Here is a 27,717-nt window from a genome sequence, read left to right on the forward strand (position 1 = left end):
TCTTTCCAAATTGATATCTAATCATTAGTAACTAATCTTTGGATTTGGTCATTCAACCATTATCTAGGTTATAGGTATTAAAATATGTGGCTCACAAAACTTCTGAATATTGCTTAAACCAGATTAAAATGTAATTAGGAAATACTTACTAAAATAAATAAAAATGCAATAAAACATTAATAATATTAATTTTTTTGGACATAAGTGGGATTATGTGATTTACCCAGAGTCACACAGCTAGTAAGTCTTGTCTGGGGCCAGATTTGAACTCAGATTCTCCTGACACTAAGACCTGTGTCCTATCCATTGTACCACCTAGCTGTCCCTGATAACGTTACATTTGAAAACTAAGTCAGTATACAACTTGCAGAGATCCTTATGTATGAATTAGTGTCCCCCCATTTCTATTTGAGTTTAACATTACCAGTTTAGGCTATATCTTCTTATCTTATCTAAAATCATGAAAGATTTTTTTTAAAGACCTTCACTAAAATCCACATAGTGCAAGTTTTAAAGCACTATATTAGTAAATATTATTTGTATTCTTCTATTCCTTCCTCAAATTACTTTGTATTTTATTTATAGACCATAAGAACTTTGATTAGAAGAGTCCATTTTGTTGTGTTGTAGGTGGTATGGCTTGGGCAGTAATAAATATCAATTAAATGTCCGTTGAATTAAAATCATTTGTCATAAAGTACTATGTAAGCTCGGAAAAGAAAGCAAATCTGAGATATATTTCAAAGGAAGAACTAATAAACCTTGGTCAATATAGCAATTAAAGGAGAGATAATAGCTCAGGGTTTATCTATAGGGGGAGCTGGTTTTTGGGGTTAGTGTTGAAATAGGTCTTAGAACCATTTATGCTGTACTCCTTTGCGAGAGACACTTTGTATGAAAAATAGGCAAAATGTCTGGGGAATCAGTGTTTGGCTTCAATCAATAAACATTTATTAAGTTCCTACCACATGCCAGATACTTTGTTAAGCACTTCAAATGTAAATGGCTTTTAAAAAAACTGTCTAGGTAAAATCATTATCATTGTTTCTTTCTTAAATCATCTCGATTTTTAGCTTCTGGCCTGGCTATCTTACCCTCTGTTTTGAATTGGATAGAAGAAAAGAAGCCTTCACTAATATGGTATATATGAATGATATGAGAATTGTGGGGGCGGAAAATGGTAAGTAATCTTTAGTTTGCCAGTGTTTGTATCATATCTCTGGAGAGATCATATTAGTTCTTCAAAGGAAGAGGAATATTGCTAGGGATGGAACAAGAGAGGCAGATATTCTGAGAAATATTTATCACTTTGGCATTATTAATTTATTTATCCTATGAGTTCCTGGGAATTTTTTTTAAAGTGCATTTATATTAGATTCTGATTCTTTATATTAGAGACATACTAACAAAAAAGAAACTGAGAGAATTCTAAAATCCTGGAGTAAAGCAGTGTCCAGACTCCCTAAGTCCAGCTCTTCAGGTGATTCACAAAGCTAGTAGGTAGTTTATCAGACAGAAAAAAGTCCTAGTTGAGTTAGTTTCGGATTGTCCATCTTCTGTCTTTCATTGTCATGTTTAGAGAAAGACTGATCATCTTTTCTTTGGGTCCTGAGAATAATTATTTCAACATGAGATGAAAAATTTTAAAGCTAATTTGTTGTATTTGTTTCATGCATTTAAACTGTTTTTTCACCAAGTACTTGAGCTGCTGCTTTATGAAAGGCCTTTGGGTTGGTATAGTCATGACCAGAGTTGGTTGGTGGTGTTTAGGTTGGATCCCTGAGACTGTGGATGAATGGAAGCTTCTGTTGAATCTTGCATCCAGCATTGGCAGTGACTCAGTCTCTCAGGAGACACCAGACAGAAGTCTCAGCAGCGACAGTTCCTCCGAGCATTCCCTCATCACTGTAGAGAACGTGGCTCTCCTGTTAGCCAAAGTCATGGGCCCAGATCGGGCCTGTGTGTTGCTGCAGGAATGTGGCTTGATGCTGGGATTGTCTGAGAGATTTACCAGAACTTGTAACATCCTGAGGATTGCTGAAAAGAGGCAGAGGTAAAAGCTGTCATGCTCTAGAGATGAGATTGGAAAAAAAGATTTTTCATTGATTTTCTGCTTCTGATGATGCTCTTTGTTAACATTTGATTCATATATGACTTTGACATGCTCTTATGGATTTGGTTGAGTGTACAAAACTCTGTCTTGCCTTGGCAGTTTTTTTGGATAGCTCTCTGTCTAAATGACTTTAGTTTGTTTAAAGGGCTCTGAAAGATGTGGCTAATTCCATGATCTTATCACTGTGAGAGATTTCAGAGCCTCCTTGCCACCTTATCCTGTGTAATTTTTTTCTTCCTCTTTCTGTAAATTTTCCATTGGAAATTTACTCTCTTAGCTAGAAGCTTATCTTTTAAAACTACAGAATATCAGTACAATGCTCTGGTGTTGTGTGCTTCTCCTACAAGGCCTTTTCTTTATGCCATTTTTTTATGGCTAAATCAGCATTATTAACATTCTGCAGCCTACCTGTGCTCAGTAACCATAGTCATTAATTTTGATTGTTTCTTTTCTTTGAAATTACAGAGCCTTGATCCAAAGCATGCTTGAAAAGTGTGACCGTTTTCTGTGGTCCCAGCAGGCCTAGTGGGGGAGGATCAGGGAGGACAACTATGAAGTTTTTGTGGGAAAAAAAAACCCAACCCCAAGTGCCTTTGGAATCCTTGGGTACACCATGTTTCCTGAGATGAAAAGTGAAGATGATGTGATGGCCTTCACATTTGCTGTGGAAATCAGTGTTAAATTTGATTTCTGAAGGCTGCCATTGTGCTCAGCTGGAAATTTGCACTAACTTATTAAGAACAGAGTCTACATTGCTATGAGTCTGAGAGCTGCTTACCCAGCTGCCTCTTCAATCACATGGAGGGAAAGTTCTTCTGAACAGAGTGAGGGCAAAGGCTGTCTGTTTTTAAACAAGGCAACTATTGTATGAAATAGTTCAGCTATAACAATTAGTAGAACAAATTTAGCAGGACACAAATTGTGTATTTAAATTAAATGACTGAATTTTAAAATCATTAAATAGTTCACTGTGTATTCTCCATTATTTATTTGATATAATATATACTCAAATGTATTCTGCTGTTTATCCAAAATGCTTTATTGCTGCGCTTGCCTAAATTGAATGGTTCAAAACAATTATGCCCTTTAATAAAAACTAACTGGTACTATTACAGAGAATCCTTGTATCATTTAAATTGCATAAAGATTCATTGTCATTAGCAAATCTCTTGTGCCATATCTATTATACTGAATTAAAATTTTTTTTTTGACAGCTTTGTAACTTTTTATTTTTTAAAAATTAATTTTAAGCTTTTTATTTTTAAAATATATGCAGTTTTCTTTTTTATGTTAAATATGGTAAAATATATGTAAATCCAATATAGGCATATATATTTATACAATTATTTTGCTGCACAAGAAAAATCAGATCCAAAAGGAAAAAAATGAGGAAGAAAATAAAATTCAAGCAAACAATAAAAAAAATAAAAATACTATATTGTGATTCATACTCAGTCCCCATGGTCCTCTCTCTGGGTTGGGGAACTGGCCTGAATCATCTCATTGTTGAGAAGAGCCACGTCCATCAGAACTGATCATCGTATAATCTTGTTGCTGTGTACAGTGATCTCCTGGTTCTGCTCATTTCACTTAATATCAGTTTATGGAAATCTTTCCAGGCCTGTCTGAAATTATCCTGCTGATCTTTTCTTATAGAACAGTAATATAATATTCATATATCGTAACTTATTCAGCCATTTTCCAGCTGATGGGCATCCACTCAGGTCCCAGTTTCTTGCCACTGCAAAAAGGGCTGCCACATTTTTGCACATGTGCAAAAATAGGTTTTCCTCATTTAAGATCTCTCTGGGATACAAACCCAGTAATAACACTGCTGGATCAAAGGATATGCACATTGTTCTCCAGACCCAGTTCCACCAACAATGCATCAGTGTCCCAGTTTTCCCACATCCCCTCCAACATTCGTCATTATCTTTTCCTGTCATTTTAGCCAATCTGAAAGGTTTGTGGTGTGGTGTCTCAGGGGTGTCTTAATTTACATCTCTGAGTCTAAATTAAAAAAAAACCAAAACTCCTGTTTTGTTTTTTTTTTCTGAAGCAATTGGGGTTAAGTGACTTGCCTAGGATCATGACAGCTAGAAAGTGTTAAGTGTCTGAGGTCAGATTTGAACTCAGGTCCTCCTGACTTCAACACTTGTGCTGTATTCACTGTACCATATAGCTGCCCCCCAAAGCTGCTGTTTTCTAAAATAATTTCAGGATTTGTAAATGAAGAGGGAAACTTGAGATTCTTAGCCACATGAGGCAGTGAAAAGATCCTGTTTCTTGGCTAAAATGCAAAAAGGAAGCTGATAGCTAAATGGATTAGAAATCAGAATCCAGTAACACACTTGAAGCAGAAAGACATATGCAGAGTTTAAATAAAGGGCTGGAACAGAATCTGTTATACTTTAGCTGAAATAAAGGAAAGGTAGTAATCATGATTTTGTCTAAAGTAAAAGCAAAAATACCACTAATTAAAAGAGTGAAATTAGTACTACATTTTGCTAAAAGTTATAGACAATGAAATGATATTAAAACCAGCAAATTTCTTTGATAAAGGTCTTATATATCTCAAATACATAGGGAATGGAGTTGAGTTTATAAAAATAAGAAATTCTCCAACTGATAAATGGTCAAAGGATATGAAAAGGCAGTTTTCAGAAGGAGAAAGGAAAGATTTCTATAATTATATAAAATGCTCTAAAGTATTTATTAGAGAAAGGCAAATTAAAACAACTATGAGGTACCACCTCACATCCATTAGAAAACATGCTAGAAAAGAAGGAAAATAGGTATACTAATGAATTGATGGAGTAGGACCAATAGACTGGTCCAATACTTCTAGAGAGTAATTTGGAAGGATGCCAAAAGAACTGTAAAACATCATACTCTTTTTTTTTTTTTTTAATAACTTTTTATTGACAGAACCCATGTCAGGGTAATTTTTTTTTTTTTTTTTACAACATTATTCCTTGCACTCACTTCTGTTCCGATTTTTCCCTCCCACCCTCCAGCCCCTCCCCTAGATGGCAAGCAGTCCTATATATGTTGATGTCGTAGTATATCCTAGATACAATGTATGTGTGCAGATCCAAACAGTTTTCTTGTTGCATAGGGAGAAATGGATTCAGAAGGTAAAAATAACCCGGGAAGAAAAACAAAAATGCAATCAGTTTACATTCATTTCCCTGTGTTTTTTTCTTTGGGTGTAGCTGCTTCTGTCCATCACTGATCAATTGAAACTGAATTAGGTCTCTTTGTCAAAGAAATCCACTTCCATCAGAATACATCCTCATACAGTATTGTTGTTGAACCTCATACTCTTTGATAACAGCAATTTCACCATTAGATTTGGACTCTAAAGAGATCAAATAAAAAGGAAAAGGACCTATATATATCTATATGTATACCAGCTCTTTTTGTGGTGAAAAAGAATTTCCAATTGATGGGATGCTCATTATCATTTGAAGATTGATTGATTAAGTTGGGGCATATAATTGTGATAGTAGTATTGTACCGTGGGAAATGATGAGGCAGGTTGTTTCAGAAAAAACATGAGAAGACATGCAAAGTGAATTGAGAAGATTCAGCAAATCGTTGTATACAGTAACAGCAATGTTATAATGATGATCAACTACTTTGATAGCTACTTTGATCAGTACAGTGATCCAAGAAATTCAAAGGACTCATGATGAAAAAATGATATCTGCCTTGAGAGAATTGATGAACTCTGAGTTCAAATTGAAGTATAATTTTTTTGCTTTTATTTTTTCTCAATATGGCTACTATGGAAATATGTTTTTACACACTGGAAAAGAATGACATCTATAGTATTCCACAATCACAGTTCCACCATCTCTTAACATCTTGATGAATTAATCCGCCTCCTCTCTCCTGCACACTACTTAATGATCTAATAGAACGTCTCTAACAATATAGTTGCTTATACAACAACATGATAAAGTAGAGGGTCTCATCCTCTTCTCTTTTTTGTTTTTATGGATAACATTAATTTGAACCATTTCTTTCTTTCCTTTTTTAAAAATAGTATTTTATTTTTCCAAATTCATGCAAAGATAGTTTTCAGCATTCACCTTTGCAAAACCTTATGTTCAAATTTTTCTCCCTCCCATCCCCTCTCCTCCTCCAAGACAGCAAGCAAACCAATATATTCATCTATTCTTTTTTTAATATAATAGCTTTTTATTTTCAAAATAGATACATAGATAGGTTTCAGCATTCACCCTGTAACACCTTATGTTCTGGATTTTTCTCCATCTTTTCCCCCCACCTCTTCCCTTAGGCAGCAAGTAATCCAATGTATGTTAAATATGTGCAATTCTCCTAAATATATTTCTACATTTAACTTGATGCACAAGAAAAATCAGATTAAAAAGGAATAAAAATGAAAGAAAAAAAAGCAACAACTAAAAAGGTGAAAATACTATGTTGTGATCTACATTCAGTCCCCATAATCCTCTCTCTGGATGCAATTCCATCCCAAGTCTATTGGAATTAGCCTGAATCACTTCATTTTTGAAAAGAGCCGTATTCATCAGAGTTGATTATTGCATAATTTTATTGTTGCTGTATATATTGTTCTCTTGGTTCTACTCACTTCCCTTAGCATCAGTTCATGTAAGTCTTTCCAGGCCTGTCTGAAATCACCCTGCTGGTCATTTCTTATAGAACAATAATATTCCATAACATTCATATACCATAACTTATTCAGCCATTCCCCAACTGATGGGCATCCCCTCAGTTTCCAGTTTCTTGCCACTACAAAAAGGACTGCCACAAACATTTTTGCACATGTGGGTCCTTTTCCTTTTTTAACTCATCTACCCTTGTGATATCTATTTATTGTTCTTAGATAGGAGAAACCTGCAATTTTGTCTAAAAGGATTTCTTTTTTTTCCACTTTATTATTTTTTATTGCAATAGATTTGTTTTTAATATTCATTGCTTTATGAATTATCTTGAGAGAAAAAATCAGAGCTAAAGGTAAAAACTATGGGAGAAATAAAAAAGCAAAAAAGAAGTGAACATAACATGTACTGATTTATTCAGTCTCCTTAGTTCTTTTTCTGGGTGCAGATGGCATTTTCGGATTAAAGACTATTGGGATTGCTTTGGATCACTGAGAAGAACCAAGAATGAGAGAACTTCTTTAACAATTATAAAATTATAGATGGTGAAGTAAAGGCAGGAATTCACTCAACTGCTCCCCCAAACCGCTCCAAATTCTTTTAAATAATGACTAAACAATTTCTAGAGCTTCAGAACACCCAGAAAGAGGGAGTAGAACATTTTCTAACCAAAGGCCGCTTAGATGATCAGCAGTTACGGGGTGAGAGTTCAGTGGGCAGTCCCAGTGTAGAGTGCCAGTGCAGCCCTAGTCCCATGCCACCATAGCAGGACAATCACATAAAGCTTTATTTCTCAAACGTAGAGGGAATTGAGTCATATTTATAGAAAATAAGAGCCATGCCTCAATTGAAAAATGATCAAAAGACCTATAGGCTATAAATTCAGGCATATCCTTTGACTTAATACCACTATTAGTCATGAATACTATAAGAGATTAAAAAAAAAAGGAAAATGACCTATATATACAAAAATATGCGTAGCAGCTTTCAGGGCAAAAATTGGGGAATGGCTGAATAAGTTGTGGTACGTGATTGTCAAAATAAATTAAAATAAAATAACTGCAGATGATAAAAAATACCTTGGAGTTTATCTGCCAAGACAAATTTACATTAACATAATTGTAAAACACTTCACTCAAATGCAGATCCAAATAATTGGAAAAATATTAGTTCATGGGTAGGCTGAGAGAATATAATAAATAATACTTATATTTATAAAATAATAAATGACCTAAAAATATGTAAAATTATTTGGTCATCTCACCTTACCTTCTGCCCTTGGATGGAGAATGTTCTAAATAATTCTAAATAAAATCTTGCCAGATGTATAAAAAATATTCTCTCAGAAACCCTACTTTTTTTCTTTTTTAAAATAAATTTTTATGGATACTTTTTGTTTTTTTCCATTAGCAAAGTTTTCTCCCTAACCTTTACAAGAAAATATTTTCCCCCTATCCTTTACGAGAAATCATATCATACAACAAATAATGTTTATTACAGAGGAAAAAATGAAAAGATGAAAAAACCAGCAGAATTTATCAGTTCCTTATAAACATCTGGAAAACATACAATGTACCACACTTATGGATGTCCCCCCATTGCAAAGGAGTGAGATTGGTTTGTCTTATCTCTCTTCTTTAAGGTATCTGTGCTCTTTGCCATTTTGTAGAGATACATGCTGTATTTATTTTTCCCATTTGTGTTTTCTTACCAAAAAAAAATTGGATCAATATTCCTAGCTAGAAAAATGCTCCCAAAGAAGTTGAAGATAGGAGTGTACCCTTATGATCAAAAAACGTCTTATAGTCTTTTTTTTCAAGTGGTACCAAAAAAAAAAAAGCTAAGGAAAAAAAAAAGGATGGTCATTAGAAGACTAAAGATCAACATATCAGTGTCATATTATTGTGTCTATCACTGTTTTTTATTAGTCTATTTTAGTTCTATGTCTGTTTCATACCTGTTTCAGATTGTTAAGTACAAGAAGTTTATGGGTAATTAATCATTAATAAAGCTACCATAATATTAATAAAATCAGCTTATTTGACAATTTCTCTTAGACCAAAGACCCCAAATGGAACCTACTTAGTGAATATATGCCAACTGGATGAGAGGATGTTACTGTAGGTAGAAATCAACTGTGATTGGTTAACAATGAGAAAATGAATATATAATGAGAAGTGGACTTATTTTAATGAGAGTCTGGGGTACATGACTTTGATCTCTCAGTTTTGGTCAAAGAGAATTATCTATATCCATATCACTTTCTGATAAAAGGGAGAATCCATATTTTCCCAGACCTTACTAAGTAAAACACAATGGACTGGGATCCATGAATTCATCTAATTTTTATCTTTTGAACAGCTCTGAGTTCTCCCTCTTAGCATTAGCTGTATTTGAAATATAGTATTGTACTTCAAAGGCTGTCCGAGTAACTTATAGGGGCTGATTTGTGAATGAGGAAATAGAAAAGGGGGGGAAAGCATGATCCTAATTTAGTTATTAAATACAAGAAAAATAATTTCAAGACCTTCAGGTTCTTCATCTGTAAGAAAGGTACATGATATCTGTCCTGTTTACTGCAGAATATAATGAGACTTAAATGAGGTAATGTAGGTAAAACCTTTTGACAATTATAAATCCTTATATAAATGTAAGGCATTACTATTATTATTGTTGATCATTCAAGGCAATCTGATCATGGAATGAAAAATTAGGAATTTTAGATGTGTTTTTCCACTTTGTTATAAATTGTTGTATTTTACAAATGTAATATAATCATAGAACTTGAAGGGCTCTTTGAGATTACATAGTCCAGTTTACTTTTTATACAAGGAAATCGAAACCTGGAGAAGTTGTGTCAATCTATAAGTAGCTGAAATGAAGTTCAAACCCATGTTTTCTGATTTCAGATTTCAGTTCTTTTTTCCTTCTGGCATGATATCATGTGCTTTAATAAAGGAGGCATGCCTAATTTATGTATGTATTACATTATAGTAATGTAGTAAATATAATAACAAATATAGAATAATTATATTTTATTTAACATATTATAAATATGTTTACCTATAGATATATTCAAAATTATTTGTATATTAGTATTTATGTATGATATAAATATAAATATTGGTCTATATATACTTATGTATATATGAATGTATATTGTATATACATTTATATTTACATATAAATTACATATCAAATTATGTATTTATTATATTTTTATAAATAATATACCATCACATATTATAAACTTACATTATTACATATTATAAATATTGAATATTCTAAATAATAAAGCTACATATAGATCTCTATATATGTGTATGCATGGATATCTATATATGTATGTATAGATCAACAAGATATTTAAATACAAGCTAGTTAGGGAGGGTAAGGGCTGAAAGTTTGGAGATTAGGAAACTCCACCAAATGATTGTCTCAACTCATCTCTCTTGAGATTTCCTCTTGAAGTGTTTTTTTTTTTTTAAACAAATTGAAGTAATTCCTTTTTTAACCCCCATGGGGGTCATAATTCACCTTTCTTTCATCTAATTAGAAGTCTTCTCCCTTTAAATGTGTGCAGAATAATAGAAGAGTTACTGTGAAATCCACATAACAGAGTATTTTGTATTTAAAACTAAGAAAGAGAGAAGAAAGTCATAGGAGAGGAATTTAAGTTTCTTGGTTCAAAATAGGGAATAAATTTCAAAAGAATATATGCAGGAATAGCACATACCCAGATTAACAAAACCTCATTTTGTGCATTCCTGGAAGCTGAATCCACAGTTACACATTCACTTTTGATGGGAATCTCTTCCTTTTCTGTATTTTCATGTTATTTGAAGTTGTCTATATATGGAGCATACCTAGTTACCCTCTCTAATGCTGGACCCATCTTTCTTTACTCTCTCATTTATTGAAAGCCTTGAAGATCAACTTCCTTCTGACATTTTTAGAAACATATTCTGGCAACTGCTTCTGCTTTATTAAAATAAATTTGTTACTGGTATGTTCTCTTCTTTCTCTGTGACTGGTTCTTTTTTCATTATTAAATTATTTAAAAATTATTGAATAGAACACATTTTCATAGCAATATAATAAAAAAGATGATTACTGCATGGAGCTATTATGTATAATTTGCTATTCCTTTTAAATGCATAATAGTTATCATGTAAATTTTTTTATTTTTTCTCCCACCTATCCTAGAGATGACTACCATGAGATGCAAATGTATATATGTATATATATATATATATATATGTGTGTGTGTGTGTGTGTGTGTGTGTGTGTAAATTTGTTCTATGCATACTTCTATTTATCAGTTCTTTCTCTGGATTCAGATAGCATCTTCCTTCATATGTCCTTTTTTAGTTAATCTGGTTATTTATAAAAGTCAAAACACTTAGTCACTCAAAGTTGTTCTTAAAATGATATTGTTAGTGCCATATACAATGTTCTCTGGGATCTGCTTATTTCTTCATTATTTCATGCAAGCCTATCCATGTTTTTCTAATATCATCAAGTTCATCATTTCTTATAGCACAATAATATTCCATTACTGTCATATCCCACACCATGTTCATCTATTCCCCAATTGATGGGCATCCCCTCAATTCTGAGTTCTTTGCTTCCAAAAAAGAGCTGGTATAAACATTTTAGAACACCTAGGTTTTTTTCCTTTTACTTTAATTATCTTTGGAAATAGATCAAATAGTGGTATTAAATGGGTCAGATGTATAGGTAATTTAACAACTCTTTGAGCATATTTCCAGATTGTTCTCCATAATGGGTTGGATCAGTTTACAGTTCTACCAACAATGAATTAATGTCCCATTTTCCCACATTCCCTCTAATATTTGTCACTTTTCCTTTCAATTATCCAATCTGATATGTATAAAATAATATGTCAAGGTTGTTTTAATTTTTATTTCTGTAATCGATAATGGTTTAGAGCATTTTTTCATATCAGGATTGTAAATTGTTTTAATTTCTGAAACTGAAAACTGCTGGTTCATATTCTTTGACCATTTATCAATTGAGGAATGACTTGTTTTCTTAAATATTTTATAAAGTTCTTTATATATTTGAGATATGAGTCCTTCATCTTAGAAACTGTCTATAAACCTCCCTCCCCCAATTTTCTACTTTCATTTATTTTATTTGAGCAAAACTTTTAAAATTTAATGCAGTAGAAATTATTCATTTTATGTCTCACTCTGCTCCCTATCCCTTGTTTATTTATAAGTTGTTTGTCTATTCATAAGTTCTGATAAGTAATATATTCCATATTATTCAAATTTTCTTATAATATCTCTCTTTAGTTCATATATCCATTTTGACTTTATCTTATTAAATGGTATAAGATACTTGCCCACGCCCAATTTCTACCACACTGCTTTCCAGTTTTTCCAGAAATTTTCACCAGAAAATGAATTCTTTCCCCCAATTTTTATCTTTACATTTGTTAAATACAAGGTTATTATATTTATTTACTGCTGTAATTGTACACCTATTCTGTTCTACTTCTATTTCCTTGCCAGTACCAGATATATATATATATATATATATATATATATATATATATGTATATATATATATATATATGTATATATATATATATTTTTTTTTAAATAGCCTTTTATTTGCAGGTTATATGTATGGATAACTTTACAGCATTGACAATTGCCAAAGCTCTTGTTCCAATTTTTCCCCTTCTTCCTCCCACCCCCTCCTCCAGATGGCAGGATGACCAGTAGATGTTAAATATATTAAAATATAAATTAGATACACAATTAAGTATACATGACCAAACCGTTATTTTGCTGTACAAAAAGACTCGGACTCTGAAATATTGTACAATTAGCTTGCGAAGGAAATCAGAAATGCAGGTGGGCAAAAATATAGGGATTGGGAATTCAATGTAATGGTTTTTAGTCATCTCCCAGAGTTCTTTCTCTGGGCGTAGCTAGTTCAGTTCATTACTGCTCCATTGGAACTGATTTGGTTCATCTCATTGCTGAGGATGGCCAGGTCCATCAGAATTGAGTACCAGATATTTTTGAGAATAATTGCTGTTTAATGTAGTTTCAGATTTGATAGTGTTAAAACTTCCTTCCTTTCTATTTTCCACTAGTTCCTTTGATATTTTTGTACTTCCAAATGAATTTTATTATTATTTTTTCTAATTCAGTAAAATATTTTTGGTAATTTAATTGAGATGGCATTCAATATATAGATTAGTTTAGGTAAAATTGTTGTTTTTATTATATTGGTCTGGCCTACCCATGAACAATTAATGTTTCTTTATTTATTTAAATCTGATTTTATTTGTATAAAATTAAAAAAATTGTTTATATAATTCCTGAATTTGTTTTGGCAAGTGTACTCTCAGGTATTTTATAATGTCTTGTGGAGGTTTTTCTGGAGGCAACCTTAGTCTCAGTTGAAATAAATAATTACTCCAATATCGAAGCCAGCTGGTAAAAATGCAAACGTTTATTTCTCCTTCCAAATTAGCCTGGTTAGTTGAGGTCTATCTCTCTGCCTGGCTCCAAGAGATCTTGCAGCTTTGTCCTTGGCTTCTGCCTCTGCTTTCTTCAGCCTCCAGCCAGCTCCGACTCATGGCTTCTCAATCTCCAGTCTCTTCCAAGCTCCAAGAGCTCCTTCTATTTATGTGATCTCCCAAAGGTTAACTCTGCCTTCTGGAGGGAGAGGGATTCTGGGTTATCTCCCAGAGTGCTCTCTGGTCCTGAGAGAGGTGTGAATTCAGATTTCATACTAGCCCTGAACTCTCCCAAAGGTGTGAACTCCATTGAGTACTTAGATACTTATGAGCTCTCTAAAGGTACGAACAAAAGCATTGTTCAATCAGTTCCACTTAGTACCTAGTTCAAGTTCTGGCCCAAAACTCTTTCTAAGATTAAATTAACTCCAATGTCTTAACACTTTGTAAAGATTCCAACAATGTCTAGTTATTTTAAATGTGTTATCTCTTACTCTCTTCTTGCAGGGTTTTGTTTGTGATGGGTTTGTTATTTAACTCTTCTTCTGACACTTGAATTTCATTGATAACGAACACTGTGATTTCATATTTAGAAAGTTGACATTCAATTGATCAAGGATGGACAGAAGCAGCTACATACAAAGAAAGAACACTGGGAAATGAATGTAAACTGCTTGCATTTTTGTTTTTCCTCCCGGGTTATTTATACCTTCTAAATCCAATTCTCCCTGTGCTACAAGAGAACTGTTTGGTTCTGCACACATATATTGTATCCAAGATCTACTGTAACCTATTTAACATGTATAGGACTGCTTGCCATCTGGGGGAGGGGGTGGAGGGAGGGAGGGGAAAAATCGGAACAGAAGTGAGTGCAAGGGATAACGTTATAAAAAATTACCCAGGCATGGGTTCTGTCAATAAAAAGTTATTTAAAAAGAAAGAAAGAAAGAAAGTTGACAGCTTCTCTTTTTGTTCCATTAGCAGCCTCTTCCATTTATTAATACCATGCTTCAAAACAGAATTAGTATTTTTGATGTATGAAGTTCTTACATTTTGCTAGTTTTCTTTAGTAAAAACACTATAAATTAACAACCAGATGGATATTATATACTAGTTTTTTTTTTTATCTATCATTTTCATGTGGCTAACCACAATTGCCAGGCACAGCAGTTTCATGGTTTCCAAATATTTTCTGCATTTGCTCTGGGTTCCATGAAGGACCTCTCTTACAAGAGGTATACATAGGAGATTTTGCTACTCACAACTGCTTATAGGTCATAAGCTTCAAAGAGATTGTTTTAATCTTATTAGAAAAATATCTTTCAATTAACACAGTTGAATTTTTAAAATTAATTTTTTATTAAAGACTTTTTTTGATGCCAAATTTTGGATATATTTTGGGATGGGATTTGGATTTCTCTGGTTGTTTGCCCCAATGTAGATAACTTGAAAACTTCATTATCTGAGAGCACCTAGAATTCTGTTGCCAGCATCTATTGCAGAGGTCTAGGTCACAGGGCTCAGGAAACGAATGTAAATATAATTTATTTATAAGGCATTGGATGCAAACAGCATAGAACGATTTATAGGATTTTCTGGCTAATATAATTTATTATATTGGTTTCCCCTCTCCCCCATAATATTAAACTGACCTTGTATTTTACTAATAAACATTACTTAGTTTAAATGAATGATTTTGGATGGATTCTTATATTCTTTTTACTCGTTTTTTACTCAATCACTCATTTTGAATCAAGACATAGTAATAATATTGGTGTAATTTGTTTTCTGTCTGGCATGTCAGTAAAGGATGTCCTTGAATCTCAGTTTTGTATTCTCATGTTTTCCTTTATTGGTGTCTATTATTAAGAACTGACCTACTTCTGTTTTCTTGACCTTGTACTTTTCTTGAAATAGTATTATTAAGGTTTGTGGTAACTACAGACTTAGCCAACATATATGCATGTTCAGAACTGAAAGAATGCTAGAATTTTAACTATGAGGTTCATGTCTTACAGGATGAAGTCTAAATATTTGCTTATTTATCTTTAGCAAGCAGGAATCCTGACCAATCAGGATCCTCTGACAGAACCTTTTAGGAATGAACAAATGATGAGCAAACTTAACAAAATTTAGTTTGTTCTCAGAGGCAATGAGATTTTAAAGTGGAAAGTTCTTCTTCACCTTAAAGTATTTGAGAAAGAAAGAAAGAAATAAAAGAAAATCCAAACAAACACACTGAATTAAGTTTAAAATACTAATTAAGACACAGTAAGAGTCCCTTATCTCCTTATCCTATCTTTGAATATTCCCTTCCAAATCTAAACTTTGGATCATCCTCTCCGTTTTCTGCCTTTTCTGCTGCAAAGATGCTACTGAAAGAGGGTGGAAAAAATCATATAACCATTCTGATTGGATTAAGTACAAATTCATGTTACATAACCTTGATCATCCTCAGTGCTACTATTAGGTGACCTTTTTATATCTTTCTAATTAATTTATCTTACCACTCACCACAGTAGCCCTTCCAAATCTTTTAATCTCTTCTCCAACCTCTCATGGATTCCCTTCCCAACACACTGTTAGCTGAGAATTTCTTGTCTCATATTTTCCTGATAAAAATTTCAGCTATTCATGGAGAGTTTCCTTTTCTCCCGTCCTAATCTCATATTATTCAGATGCCATTATTTCTCTTCCATCTCTGTCTTCAATGAAGAGGGAACCCTTTTCTTGCCAAGGCAAACCCCTATTCCTGTATAAATTAGAACACTTCATTCCTTCTCCATCAGCTTGTCCTCTCTGTCATTCCCATTTTCTCCCTTATCTTCAATCTCTCTCTTTCTGCTGACAACTTTCCTGTTGCCTTACCAACATGTTCCTCTTTGCTAAAAAAAAACTCACTTGATCTATCTGAACCCCTAACTATTGTCCTATATCTTTATTCCTTTTTGTGGTTAAACTTTTTAAGAAGGTTGTTTATGAGAAGAATCTCCAATTCTCCTTTCTTGTTAACTCTCTACAATATGACTTCCAGTTTCATCATTCAATTGAAAATGCCTCTTTTCAAAGTTACTAGCAATCTCTTAACTCCCCAAACCAAGTCTTTCCCCCCCCCCAGTCTTCATCCTTCTTGATCTCTGCGCCTCTGAAATTGCCAGTCACCCTCTTCTTGAAACTCCTCTCTAGGTTTTCAGAACACTACTCTCAATTCTCCATCTACCAAACTGACTTCTCCATCCCAATTCCTTTTGCTCAATATTAATCCAGGTCACATCATTTAACCATAGATATCTCACATGACTATGTCTGGGAGTTTCTTCTCTCTATAAGGGTCCAATCTAATAAATTTAAGATAAGTTTTATAGCTGGATTTAATACACACAACTCTTCAAGTGCAAAATAAAGGAGTCATTTACTTTTTAGAAGTTTGGGGTTTGGCTTATCAGTATAAGTCAACAGAGTGAGAGATCCATGAAAAAAGATCATATACTCTTAGGCTGCATTAAGAGAAGCAGAGTGTACTTTGCAAAATCCTACTCTAATTTCATCAGGCACAGAGAACAGCCTGGCTCCCCACGAAAATGCCTGTGGACTGTAACTTTTAGCAAGTTCTACCATGCAATAAAGGATTCAAGTGCAGCTCTGAAGACAGATGAGGGAAACTTTTCAAAAGCTAATTTAGCTTGGTAAAGAGAGGTTCATCACCAATAGGCCGATGACTTTATGATGAGTTCTTTGGTCATGTCAACCCATAAAACAGAAAAAATTAAAGTAACTGCCCATCATTTTCTACAGCTTCTTTGCAGTGATTGCTGGTGGTAGAATGGTAGAAAAGGAAGCAGGGAATGCTAAGAATCCCACAATTTTGAAATTGCTTACAGTAACTTTCCTGTGGATACTCATTTAGTACGAAATCCTTGCCAGCAGCCAATAAAGGGCCCTACTAGTGGAGGATCTAGATCATGTCAACCTTGATATTTCTTCAGCAACAACAACGAAACCAGAAGAAAAAAGGAAGTTGCAACTAAAATGAAGGAAGGCTTTTAGGTACTTTCTGGGAGAAAGAGGAAATATGAGTCATTGTGTCAAAGACCTTGTTCTTATTTATCTTCTTATAGGAAAAGACTACTCTGAAAATAATTTTATCTTATGCCCTGACATCAATTGTAATGGATTAAGAAGTAAAGAAATTCAATGAAAACTTAAAAAAAATGCCAAAACAAGACCTTATACTTTGAAATTAACAACATTACAAAAGTTGGAAAATTTGACTGTTGAGAAATATATTGGAAAATCTGGATAAAGAAGTGAGAATGAGAGAAGCAAAGACTTGATAATTGCATAGAAATTTTTTTGCCATTGCATCATGACTGCTTTCTTTGAAAAAGAAAAAATAGGCACTGCATATTGTGAGCACTGCAAAATGTCATAAAAATGAAATTGCTTATATTTTAACAGACAAGAAAAAACTCACTGTTGATGTAGGAATCACTATATCATCAATTGCCTTTGTACAGTTTAATGACCAGTTTTTAGAGCAAAGATCAATCTTAGTCAAAGCTAGAAGAAAGAATAATAAGGAGACAGGCAATTGAAGCAACTCAATTCTGAACTATTTACACAACTAGTCATGAAAAATCACAGCAAAAAATTACATCAATGTCAGTTATAATGACTGACCCTACAATAAGAATGCAAGTTCCAAAAAAGAGTTTACATCCACAAATACTGTCAGCTAGAGTCAGCACTGGTTTGGAATAGGAATATTTTTGTAAAATCTTACAGAGACAGTTGATGCTTATTGTGAATAATATCATCTCATAAAGCAGAGAGAACTAATAGTAGATAAAGTCAATTTGAAGAAAGTTGGCAAAAGATTCAGCGAAGCAAGTTGATCTTAATGATATTCAAGCATGAAAACTGAAGAACAAGCAACAAAAGCAAAATAGAAGTGATATGTAAAGATTTTTATGATAAATTGTGGTTAATACCAAGGACAGGAGAATTGTTACAACTGATATCTAAACCCATTGTTCTGAATGGTTCCTTGTGAATAGGTAGAAAAGGCAAATGTTCTTGTTTAGATGACCTTATGCTGATTCCATCAAGCCATGTAATATTGCATACAATATTATGTAATAATTTGCAATCTCTTATCTCATGGAAGAGAGATGTAATTATTGAAAGCAGTTTAACTTCACCCACATGATCAGGAAGTTTGAAGGGGGAATAAGAGGAACCATCAAAGAATCATGTGAAAAGAAGGTAGACTGTTTGTGTCAAGTATGAGGGATGACAACAGGACAGACTGAATTCTTCAGTGCCATCTTTGCAAACTCAGAAGTGAGGAAAGCCTCTAGCACACTGGATGCATCTTCTGAGTTGAACTTAGGAAAGGTATGTAGAAGATTCTCAGAGGGTCAGCAGAAATGAATGAGTTGCAACATGCATTGTGGGAAGAAATAACAAAATTTTAAAAAATCCATTTGAGATTTTGAGTGTCTTATATTGGGACTGTCATGGTCCAGAGGCATATATATATTCTAGGAATTGTAAAGGGCTGAAAGTCTGCATAGGTGCACTGGAATCAGACAACCGAGCACTTAAGGCTAATTACTTATTGGACAATATTCTATTAGCATATGCTTGGTAAAATGGCCCTTCTCACTATTCTGTGCTGGCTCGATATTTTGGTGTATACAGATAATCGTAGGAGGGATTAGGGGGTGGAATAAGACAAGCCAGAGTCACTTTGGAGAATGAGGGGAAGGGAGGTCAGTAGGTGGAGAGCTTGTGGCAGTTTCGTCCATCTCCTTTACTTCTACCCCTAAAGACCAAGGACTTTTGCTAATCCTGACTCTGGTTGATCCTGAGGTCAACAGGGAGCTAACCCAGACTTCACAAGGAACTATTGAGAAATTCTAAAAATTCCTAATTCTAGAAATTATTTAGGAGGGAAGAAGGGAAAAAGAAGAAAAATCTCCTAGGAAACATTAAAAGCAATCTGGCACAAAATTAGATTTAGATGGATAGATTACACCATATAAGCTCCAAATATATATTACCAAGATACAGAAAGATCACATAATGAACAAATTAAAAGACTAGAGATGAGAGTACATTTCATGCCAATTGATAGGGGATGAGTTCTTTAGCTAATAGTGAAATTCACAGGAAAACAAATGGGCTCTTTTGATTTCAGAATATTGAAAAACTATGGTCCAACTAATATCAATGTAGTCAAAATTAGTAAAGAAGTAGTTAACTAGGTAGAAAATCTTTGCAGTAAATTTTTCTGATAAAGGCTTTACTCTACCAGGACATGCTCCTGGATGCAGTTGAAAACCTTGGCCTTCCTCCCCCTTCCAATTTATTTTATTTGAAGAAACAGAATAAGCAAAAAGAAAAACAGAAAAACAATGCAAAACAAAATGAAATAAAACAAAAGAGAAATCTTCCATCATGTGCCCAGCAGAATATCAGGGAAGATTAAAAATATATGACAACAAATACCAATTTAAGAAAGTATATATACTAGTAGAAGAAATTATATTCATGAGTGTCTATCTTTTCTTTACTTCCTTGTAAATTGTTCTTTTGTTCTCTACTGTGCACCTTATTTACTTTTCCCCCCTTTCAGTCCCACCCCCCCCAAACAGGCTATAGTTAAGAAAAGATATGTTTATGTACACATCTGTAGATATATACATACATACACATACACACACACAGATACACACATGTCTTTCCTATCCTCACTGATTCTTTAATTAAATTCTGCTCCATAATTTGGCTTGCTATTACTTAACCTCTCCCCACCCAGGTATCCCTCCCTTGTCTTCTTCTCTCACCCTTTGCTTCCCCATCCACTTATCCCTTCCCTCTATTTCTTTATAGATTTTGGAGGGTTTTATTCCCTTCATGATACATATGTAGTGTTTCCTATTGAACCAATTCCCAATGTGAGTAGGTTTTCAGAACTATGAGCCCTCCCCCCGCCATGCTTGTTTCTATTCTTTCTTTTAACTTTATTTGTATCACATAATTACTGTTTTCACCTTTACTCTGCCAATCTTTCTTTTGAGCTTGATTGTTGATGTAAATCTTAAACAGAAAGTATACATTCCCCATGTAAAACAAACATAAGTAATTTGTCCATGTTTAAACAGTTTGTCCATGCTGAGGTCCTTAAAATTGCTCTTACATATTGGCTCTTAAATGTTAAATTTTCTGTTAAGTTTGGGTTTGATTGAAAGTCCTGGAAATCTGCAAGTTTGCTGAATGTCCATTATTTCCTCATCGAAAATTATGTATAATTTTGCTGGATATGATAATTTTGGCTGCAGGCCTAGTTCTTTTGTTTGTCTGTAGATATAATTCTAAGACCTATGGTCTTTTACTGTAGCTGCTGATAGGTCTGATACAATTTTTAATTGTAGCTCCAGTGTATTTGAATTGGTTTTTTCCTGTTTCTTGCAAAATTTTCTCTTTGATCTGAGGGTTTCAAAATTTGGCAATGATATTCCTATGTGTTTTCCACAAAGGAGCTTTTTGCGGTAGTGATTGGTGGATTTTTTTTTCTATTTCTACTTTACCCTCATGTTTTATCACTCCAGGACAATTTTCTTGGACTATTTCCTGAATTATCTAAGTTATCTTTTTGGTCACAACTTTCAGACAGTCCAATTATTCTTATATTTTCTCTTTTTGATCTCTTCTCCAGATCTGTTGTTTTTCTTATGAGATATTTTACATTCTGTTCTATTTTCTCATTCTTTATAATCTGTTTTGTTATTTCTTGGTCTCTCATAGCCTCACAGGCTTCCCATTTCCTGATTCTAATTTTCAAAGAGTTATTTTCATCTTTGAGACTCTGTACCTCCTTTTCTAATTGGTTAACTTTTTTCCCATAATCTTCTTGTTTTTCTTGGATGGTTTTAATTTTTTTCTTTAGTTTTTCTTCAATGTTTCTTATTTGATTTTTGAATTTTTTTGAGTTCTTCTATAAATTCTCTGCGCTGGGAGCCATTTCATGCTACTCTTTGGGGTAGAAGCTTTTTTTTTTTTTTTTTTTTTTACATACTAAAATGTTCTCCTCTGAAGATGAATCCTGGTTTTCCCTGTTCCCATAATATGTTTCAATAATGGGATTCTTTCTTCTTTGCTGGTCCATTTTTTTAATAAGAGGCATTAGTGTAAGCATCTCTAATCATGAGGCAGGGGGAATGATGCCTCAAGCTTCCCTTTAGTTTGCCACTCTGACCATTAACCCCAAACCAAGAGCTCCATCATCCTATAAGTGCCCACAGCCAGCAGCATCCTTGCCTCACTGTTTCCTGCACTCACTGGCTGGCGGTTTCTTCTCACCCAGGTAGGGTCTCAGCAAGACAGCTGGACCTGGCGTTCCCAATCAGCAGGATTCACTCAGTCTTCCTGGACTCAAACCCCAACTCCACAGTCTGGGAGGTGAAAGTCTCTGGGGTTCCTGCTGAGGCTCCAGCCCATCCATCTTGCTTGAGGAGTCCCCACTTGGTGCTTCTAGGATCAAGCCTGGAGGTGTTTGCACTTCAGACAAGGAACTCTGGCTCTGGTCTTTCTTCAGATCTTATTGAGTTGTACCAAGAGGACCCCCGTTCTGCCTCAAGTCTTCTTATTTTTTCACTAGTCTATGTTCATCCTGAGGTGCAAATTTGTTCTGTTTGTGGGAGAAATTGGGAAGAGCTTGAAATTTACCAACCTACTCTGCTATCTTCCCAGAATCTTCCATCCTTGTCCTTTTTAAGCTATGGTCTTTAGCAGACCCCAGTTTGACTGAAGCAACACCTAATCAGTGATTAAGAAATGAGGCAGAGCATGACCTCTTCTACATAGTCAAAAAAAATCAGCCTCGGCATGGGAAGACCCTCAGGGTTTCTGTCCAAAATGGAAAGAATTGCTGTTTACATTCACTCTGAGCCAATCAGAGCTCAAACTAATGATCAAGTGGGTCTTAGCCTGGAATCTATTGTTAGTTAATCTATGAGACTCAGAGTGAGATGGATTTACAACCTCAAGGTATCAGCAACCAAAATTTACATTCAATTGGACAGAGCATCCACAGGTAAGGGTGTGATATCCTAAATGGACAAAAGGAAGAGAGGGGAAAGAAGAAAAGTAGCTGTGTTGCCCAACTGACCAGTTCTAGTTCTGTCCCCAGTAGGGCAGCTTCTATTCCTACTCACAAAAGTTATTGTTTATCCTTCACTCTCAAAGAGGACCATGACATCAGGGAGGTAATGCCATGACATACAAATGACTTGGATTCAAACAAGAGAGGACTGTGCAAGGGTGCCTGCCTCAGTTTCTCCTCTAGAGCCATCTGGGTCCAGTGGCAAGATATATATCAAGATGACTGGAAATTGGGTATATCCTCAGTCAAACTGTTAAAGACCTTAACTTAAAAAGGCCAAGTTCTCCCTCTGCTGTGATAGAATGAAGGAAGGGATAGATTCAGAGATACATGGAAAAACTTATATGAATTGATACTCACTAATGATAGCAGAAATAGGAAGACAACTTATAAAATGACTGCAACATTGCAAAGAAAGTATTTTGGTGTGACCTAAAAACTTCGATCAATATAATGATCATTCATAATTCCATAAGATAATTGATAAAATATGCTTTTTACTGATTGATATTGTACTAGTGATACAGAATGTAATATATAATCTTAATACAATGGCCAATGTATGGATATACTTGGATGATAAAGCTATATAAATTTGGTACAAAGGAGGATTAAAAAAGACAAAGAGAATTGGGAAGAAGGTAACTATTTTGGTAATAATGAAAGGAAAGGAAAGAAAAAAATGGGAATTGGAAAGGAAAGAAAAGGGAAAGGGAAGCAGAAAGACAAGAAAGAAAAGGAAAGGAAAGAAGAATGAAAAGAAGAAAAGCAAAAGAATAAAAAGGAAGGTAAAGAAAGGAAAGGGAAGAAAAAGGAAGAGAAACAAAAGGAAGGGAAGTCAAGGAAAGGGAAGAGCATCAGTGAAGGAATTTTAAAAGTAATCACTGATAATCATTACAGTTTGGAACTACCATTGAATTTATTGTACACTTTTTAAAGTCTGATGCAATAGTTCCATGTATGTAATCTTATACCTCTTATTCTTTCTATATGAAAGTATTGGTGTTTATTACTTAAGTTCAGAAATACAAAAAAAAAATAAAAAAAAAAGAAATCTTCCATCTTTCCATCATTTACAAAATGGATACAGTAATTGTACCAACAAAACACCAAATCCTGCTGATATATTTGTTGAACCAAAAGATAGAGGATGCTTTCAAGGACCTTGCAAGGGGCATTGTATTGATCCAAGTTCTTAGGTCTCACCAAATTATATTTCTTTGTAATGTTTCAGGGATTTTATAAATTGTCTTCTTGTTTCTGTTAGCTTCAGTGGACATCAGTTTACATAAATCCTTCCATGTATCTCGGAACCTATTCCCATTTCCCTTTATCATTCTTAAGCCCAATAACATTTCATTACCTGTCTATATCATAATTTGCTTAGTAGTTGTTGCCTAGTTAATAAGCAACTCTTTGGTTTACAAATCTTTTGTACAAGAGAGAGTTCTGACATGAATGCTTTTGTAGATATGGTTCCTTTCCATCTTTTTTTGTTTTTTAATTTCTCACTTTGTGGTATCTGCTTATTAGTGGCATTGCAGGTCAAATGGTACCCAGTTTAGTGACTTTTTGGATATGATTCGAAGATGCTTTCTAAAATGATGATACCAATTTATTAGCTCCATTAACAGTTGCTGTGTTCTCTCTGTTGTGGGGAGAGCTCCAAAACCAGCCAGAGTCTGGTCAGAGCGGAGGATTGAGGAGGCAGGACCCAGGAGAAAGGGTGAATACAGGAGAGCTGCTTTATTGATCAACTCCAAGTACTTATATACCATAGGGTTACATAAGGAGAGTATTTACCATGCATATGTTAACTTTAAGGAATTTCTTTGTTCTAGAAAAGCAACATGTGGTGATCTGTACACCTTAAGTCTCAGATAGTCCCAGTCAAGATCTTGTCATATTTATGGTTCCAAGGACATCCTATAACTGCAGTTGTCCAGACATCCTGGTGCCAACTTTCAAGCTTATCATGACATTATATATGTCTATACTGATCTCAGGAAAGAGGTAGAGGTTATTTTACACTATTCAAAGGCACTTTCACTTTTTCATGGCACTTTGGTGCTTATAAATCCAGGAGATAGCAAAGGATGTGATGTCCCCTAATTTTTCAGGAAATTGCCAGCCTGCAGGGGGGAAGGGGAGCCAGCCCAGACATAATGCAAGGTTTCTAGCAGGCCAAAAGGATTTTAAAACTTCTATTTGCAGTGCCCCCCACTATCCAAAGCCCTCAACTAACAGTGGACTAGTATGGCTTTCTTTTATCTATCTCCAACAGTTGTTTTCCTATTTTTGGCAACCTTTGCCAGTTTGATGATCAAGTACAAAATAAGAATTGTTTTAATATACATTTTTGCTATTATCAGTTGCCAGGAATATTTTTATATGATATTTTTAGCTTGCCTTTTTTTTTTTAAAGAATTTCTTATTCATATCTATTAAGGAAGTCCCTTGTTTCTGTGTACTTGAGACAATTCTATACAGAAGTTGTTTAATGAACTTTTTTTCAAAGAAACTTATTGCAAAGGTTTTCCACCCAATTAATTGCTTTTACATTATTTAATTGCAGTGATATTGTTTATGCCATACCTTTTCAATTTTCTGTAATCAAAATAGTTTTATATCTTTTCTTGTGATTTTTCTCTATTAGTTAAAGAACTTATCCCTTATCAATTTATATGAAATGTACTTCCTTCTCTGTTGTTTTAGTTTATTTCTTATATGACTTTTTTGTATCTTGGTAACTTAGACATTTGGAGTTTATGTTGTGTGAGATGTTCATCTCAATCTAAATTTGGTCAGATAGCTTTTCATATTTCCAAGCAAGTTTTTTTTTTTCTTTCTCTCTTCCTCCTCATTCTCTTCCTTCCCCCTTTCTTTCTTTCATGAGTTTTTGTTGTCATATTTTTTTTTTTCCTGAGGCACTTGGGATTAAGTGGCTTGCCCAGGGTCACACAGCTAGGAAGTACCAAGTGTCTGAGGCTAGATTTGAACTCAGGTCCTCCTGACTTCAGGGCTGGTACTCTATCCACTGCGCCACCTAGCTGCTCGATGTCATATTTTTTTAAACATCATTTTAGTTATTGTCCTCTCCCATTACTATGAAAAAAATCACATTTTTTTAAATGGGAGAAACCCCACCTCCAGCATAACTGACTGATTCCCATATTCCCGTATTCAGGAATTTTGAAATCCCCTTATCTCTCCACAATCTGTTTATGAACTATGTTCAGCCAAACCTTGTTCTTGTGTCTCTCCCACTATTATTTTTGTACTTATATTTATTTTCAAACTTTATTTGCTCATTTCTTATTTTCTACAAATAAGCTCATATTTTCCCCATTCTGAATAAATTTTCATTGTATCCTTTTAATTTGTCTAACATTGCCTTCTTCTCTTCCAGGAATGAAGAGTTATTTCACAAGTAAAACTTTAATGACTATGAAGATCATCACTTCTAAGATCATCAGGTGGGCCATTGAAGGAACTGATACTCCAAACACATTTAACTTAGAAGCATCAAGAATCCCCAATTCTTAGCTAAATTTTCCTTCTTGCTCCCTCTTTCATGTGAGCTTTTTCTGGAGTATCGCTTCTTATTCCTATTTCCCTGTTAGAAGTGTACAAAGTTGTAGCTGCTAACACCTTAGTAATTCAATAAAAATCAGAGCTGAACATAATCTTTCCTGAATGTCTTTGTACCAAATAACATATGCTTTTATGCTTTTTTATTCTGAGGGATCCTAGATTGGACATCTGAGTGACCATATTCTTGACTTCCTAGAGATCCTGGATCCATTTTTCTAAGGCAGGCATTGTCTATGAGGGACTCTGTGTCTAGTTTCTCATTGATTCTAGATGCCTCTCCCCCAGTCCATGCAAGAGAATTAGTTCCAAAGTATACTATCAGAGGTCTTGTGGAAGCTTGAAATAAAGTCAGCTAAAAAAGAAAATAGTACATGAACTGGATTTTTCAGTTAAGATTCCACCTGCCTTCACTCTACAAATCAAAAATCACTCTGTCTGCCTTCATTTCCTTCCATTTCAAAAGCCTGTTATTCTACTCCCTGAAAACAAAATGTTATGGTTATTTAAAAAGTTGTATTGCTCCATTTCTTTCAGAGAAGATCCAAGACAGCAATATCCACCCTTAGTTGAGCAAAAGATTCTTTCCTGTTTCATAACTCAAGGGCCCACCAATAAATCTAAATAATTTTTCTTTTCACTAGAGCACTTGGAATATGATATAGAGGCAAAGGAATTACAACTAAGAGTCACCTATCCAGTGAAATTGAGCATTATCCTTCAAAAGAAAAAATGTATATTAAAAAATGTATATTTCAAACATTCCTGATGAAAGACCAGAGTTGAACAGAAAATTTAATTTTCAAATATGACTGAAGAGAGTCATAAAAAAGCAAACAGAAAGAGAAAGCATAAGGAATTCAAGAATCTATTAACATTTCTATACTGGAAGATGATATTTGCAACTTTTGAGAACTTTATAATTCTTAGGACAGTTAAAAGGAGTAAACATAGATACAGGGTGGAAATATAAGCTGATTTTGATGAGATGATATCCAAAAAACCTTAATTAAATTAGTGGTGGGAAAAAGGATTTTACTGGGAAAAAGGAGAAAAGAAGAGGTAGAATGGGGTAAATTATCTCACACGAAGATGAAAAAAGACCTATTAAAGTGGAAGAAAAATGGAGGTGTGTAGTAGGAGGTGCTTGAATCTAATTTTCATCAGTTTATTGGCTTAAAGAGGAAATACCATATACACTCAAATAAATCTACCTATGGGGAAGTAGGAGAAGAGGGGAATAAAAGGGACAGGGAACTGATAGGAGGAATGGTCACTAGGGAAGGTGATGGTCTGAAGTAACTTATGAAAAGCAACTTCTCTCACATTTGTTAGAAGGGACAGAGTGAAAGGAAAAAGAGGAAAAATAGAATGGAGGAAATGTAGTCAGATATCACAACTGTGAATGTGAATGGGTTAAACTCACCCATAAAATGGAAAAGATAGCAGAGTGGATTCAAAACTAGTATGTTTACAAGAAACAAATTTGAATTAGAGGCATACATAGAGTAAAGATAAGGGGCTGGAGCAAAATCTCTTATGAATCTAATGAAGTAAAAAAGGCAAGGGGAGCAATCATGATCTCAGATGAAAACAAAAGCACAAATAAATCTAATTAAAAGATGTAAGGGAGGCAACTACATCTTGATGAAAGATACCATAGATAAGAAAATAATATCAATACTAAAAT

At 34.1% G+C, this 27,717-nt stretch overlaps 1 protein-coding gene across 5 annotated transcripts in view; it reads left to right on the forward strand.

The window, feature by feature from the left end:
* Positions 1-27,717, forward strand: part of HPS5 (HPS5 biogenesis of lysosomal organelles complex 2 subunit 2) — a 91,266-nt gene that overhangs the window by 49,954 nt on the left and 13,595 nt on the right. For 3 of the 5 annotated variants that reach the window (XM_012552470.3, XM_031942846.1, XM_012552471.2), the window contains 3 exons: positions 1,074-1,180; positions 1,771-2,053; positions 2,579-3,232. In XM_012552470.3, coding sequence (XP_012407924.2) covers positions 1,074-1,180; positions 1,771-2,053; positions 2,579-2,639 — 451 coding nt within the window. In that variant the 3' untranslated portion in view covers positions 2,640-3,232. Of the gene's footprint in view, positions 1-1,073; positions 1,181-1,770; positions 2,054-2,578; positions 3,233-25,845; positions 25,913-27,717 lie in introns of those variants that run through there. The other 2 variants (XM_031942847.1, XM_031942848.1) reach the window with 2 other exon arrangements.

This window comes from Sarcophilus harrisii, chromosome 6 (genome assembly GCF_902635505.1).
Source record: "Sarcophilus harrisii chromosome 6, mSarHar1.11, whole genome shotgun sequence".
Lineage (NCBI taxonomy): Eukaryota > Metazoa > Chordata > Mammalia > Dasyuromorphia > Dasyuridae > Sarcophilus > Sarcophilus harrisii.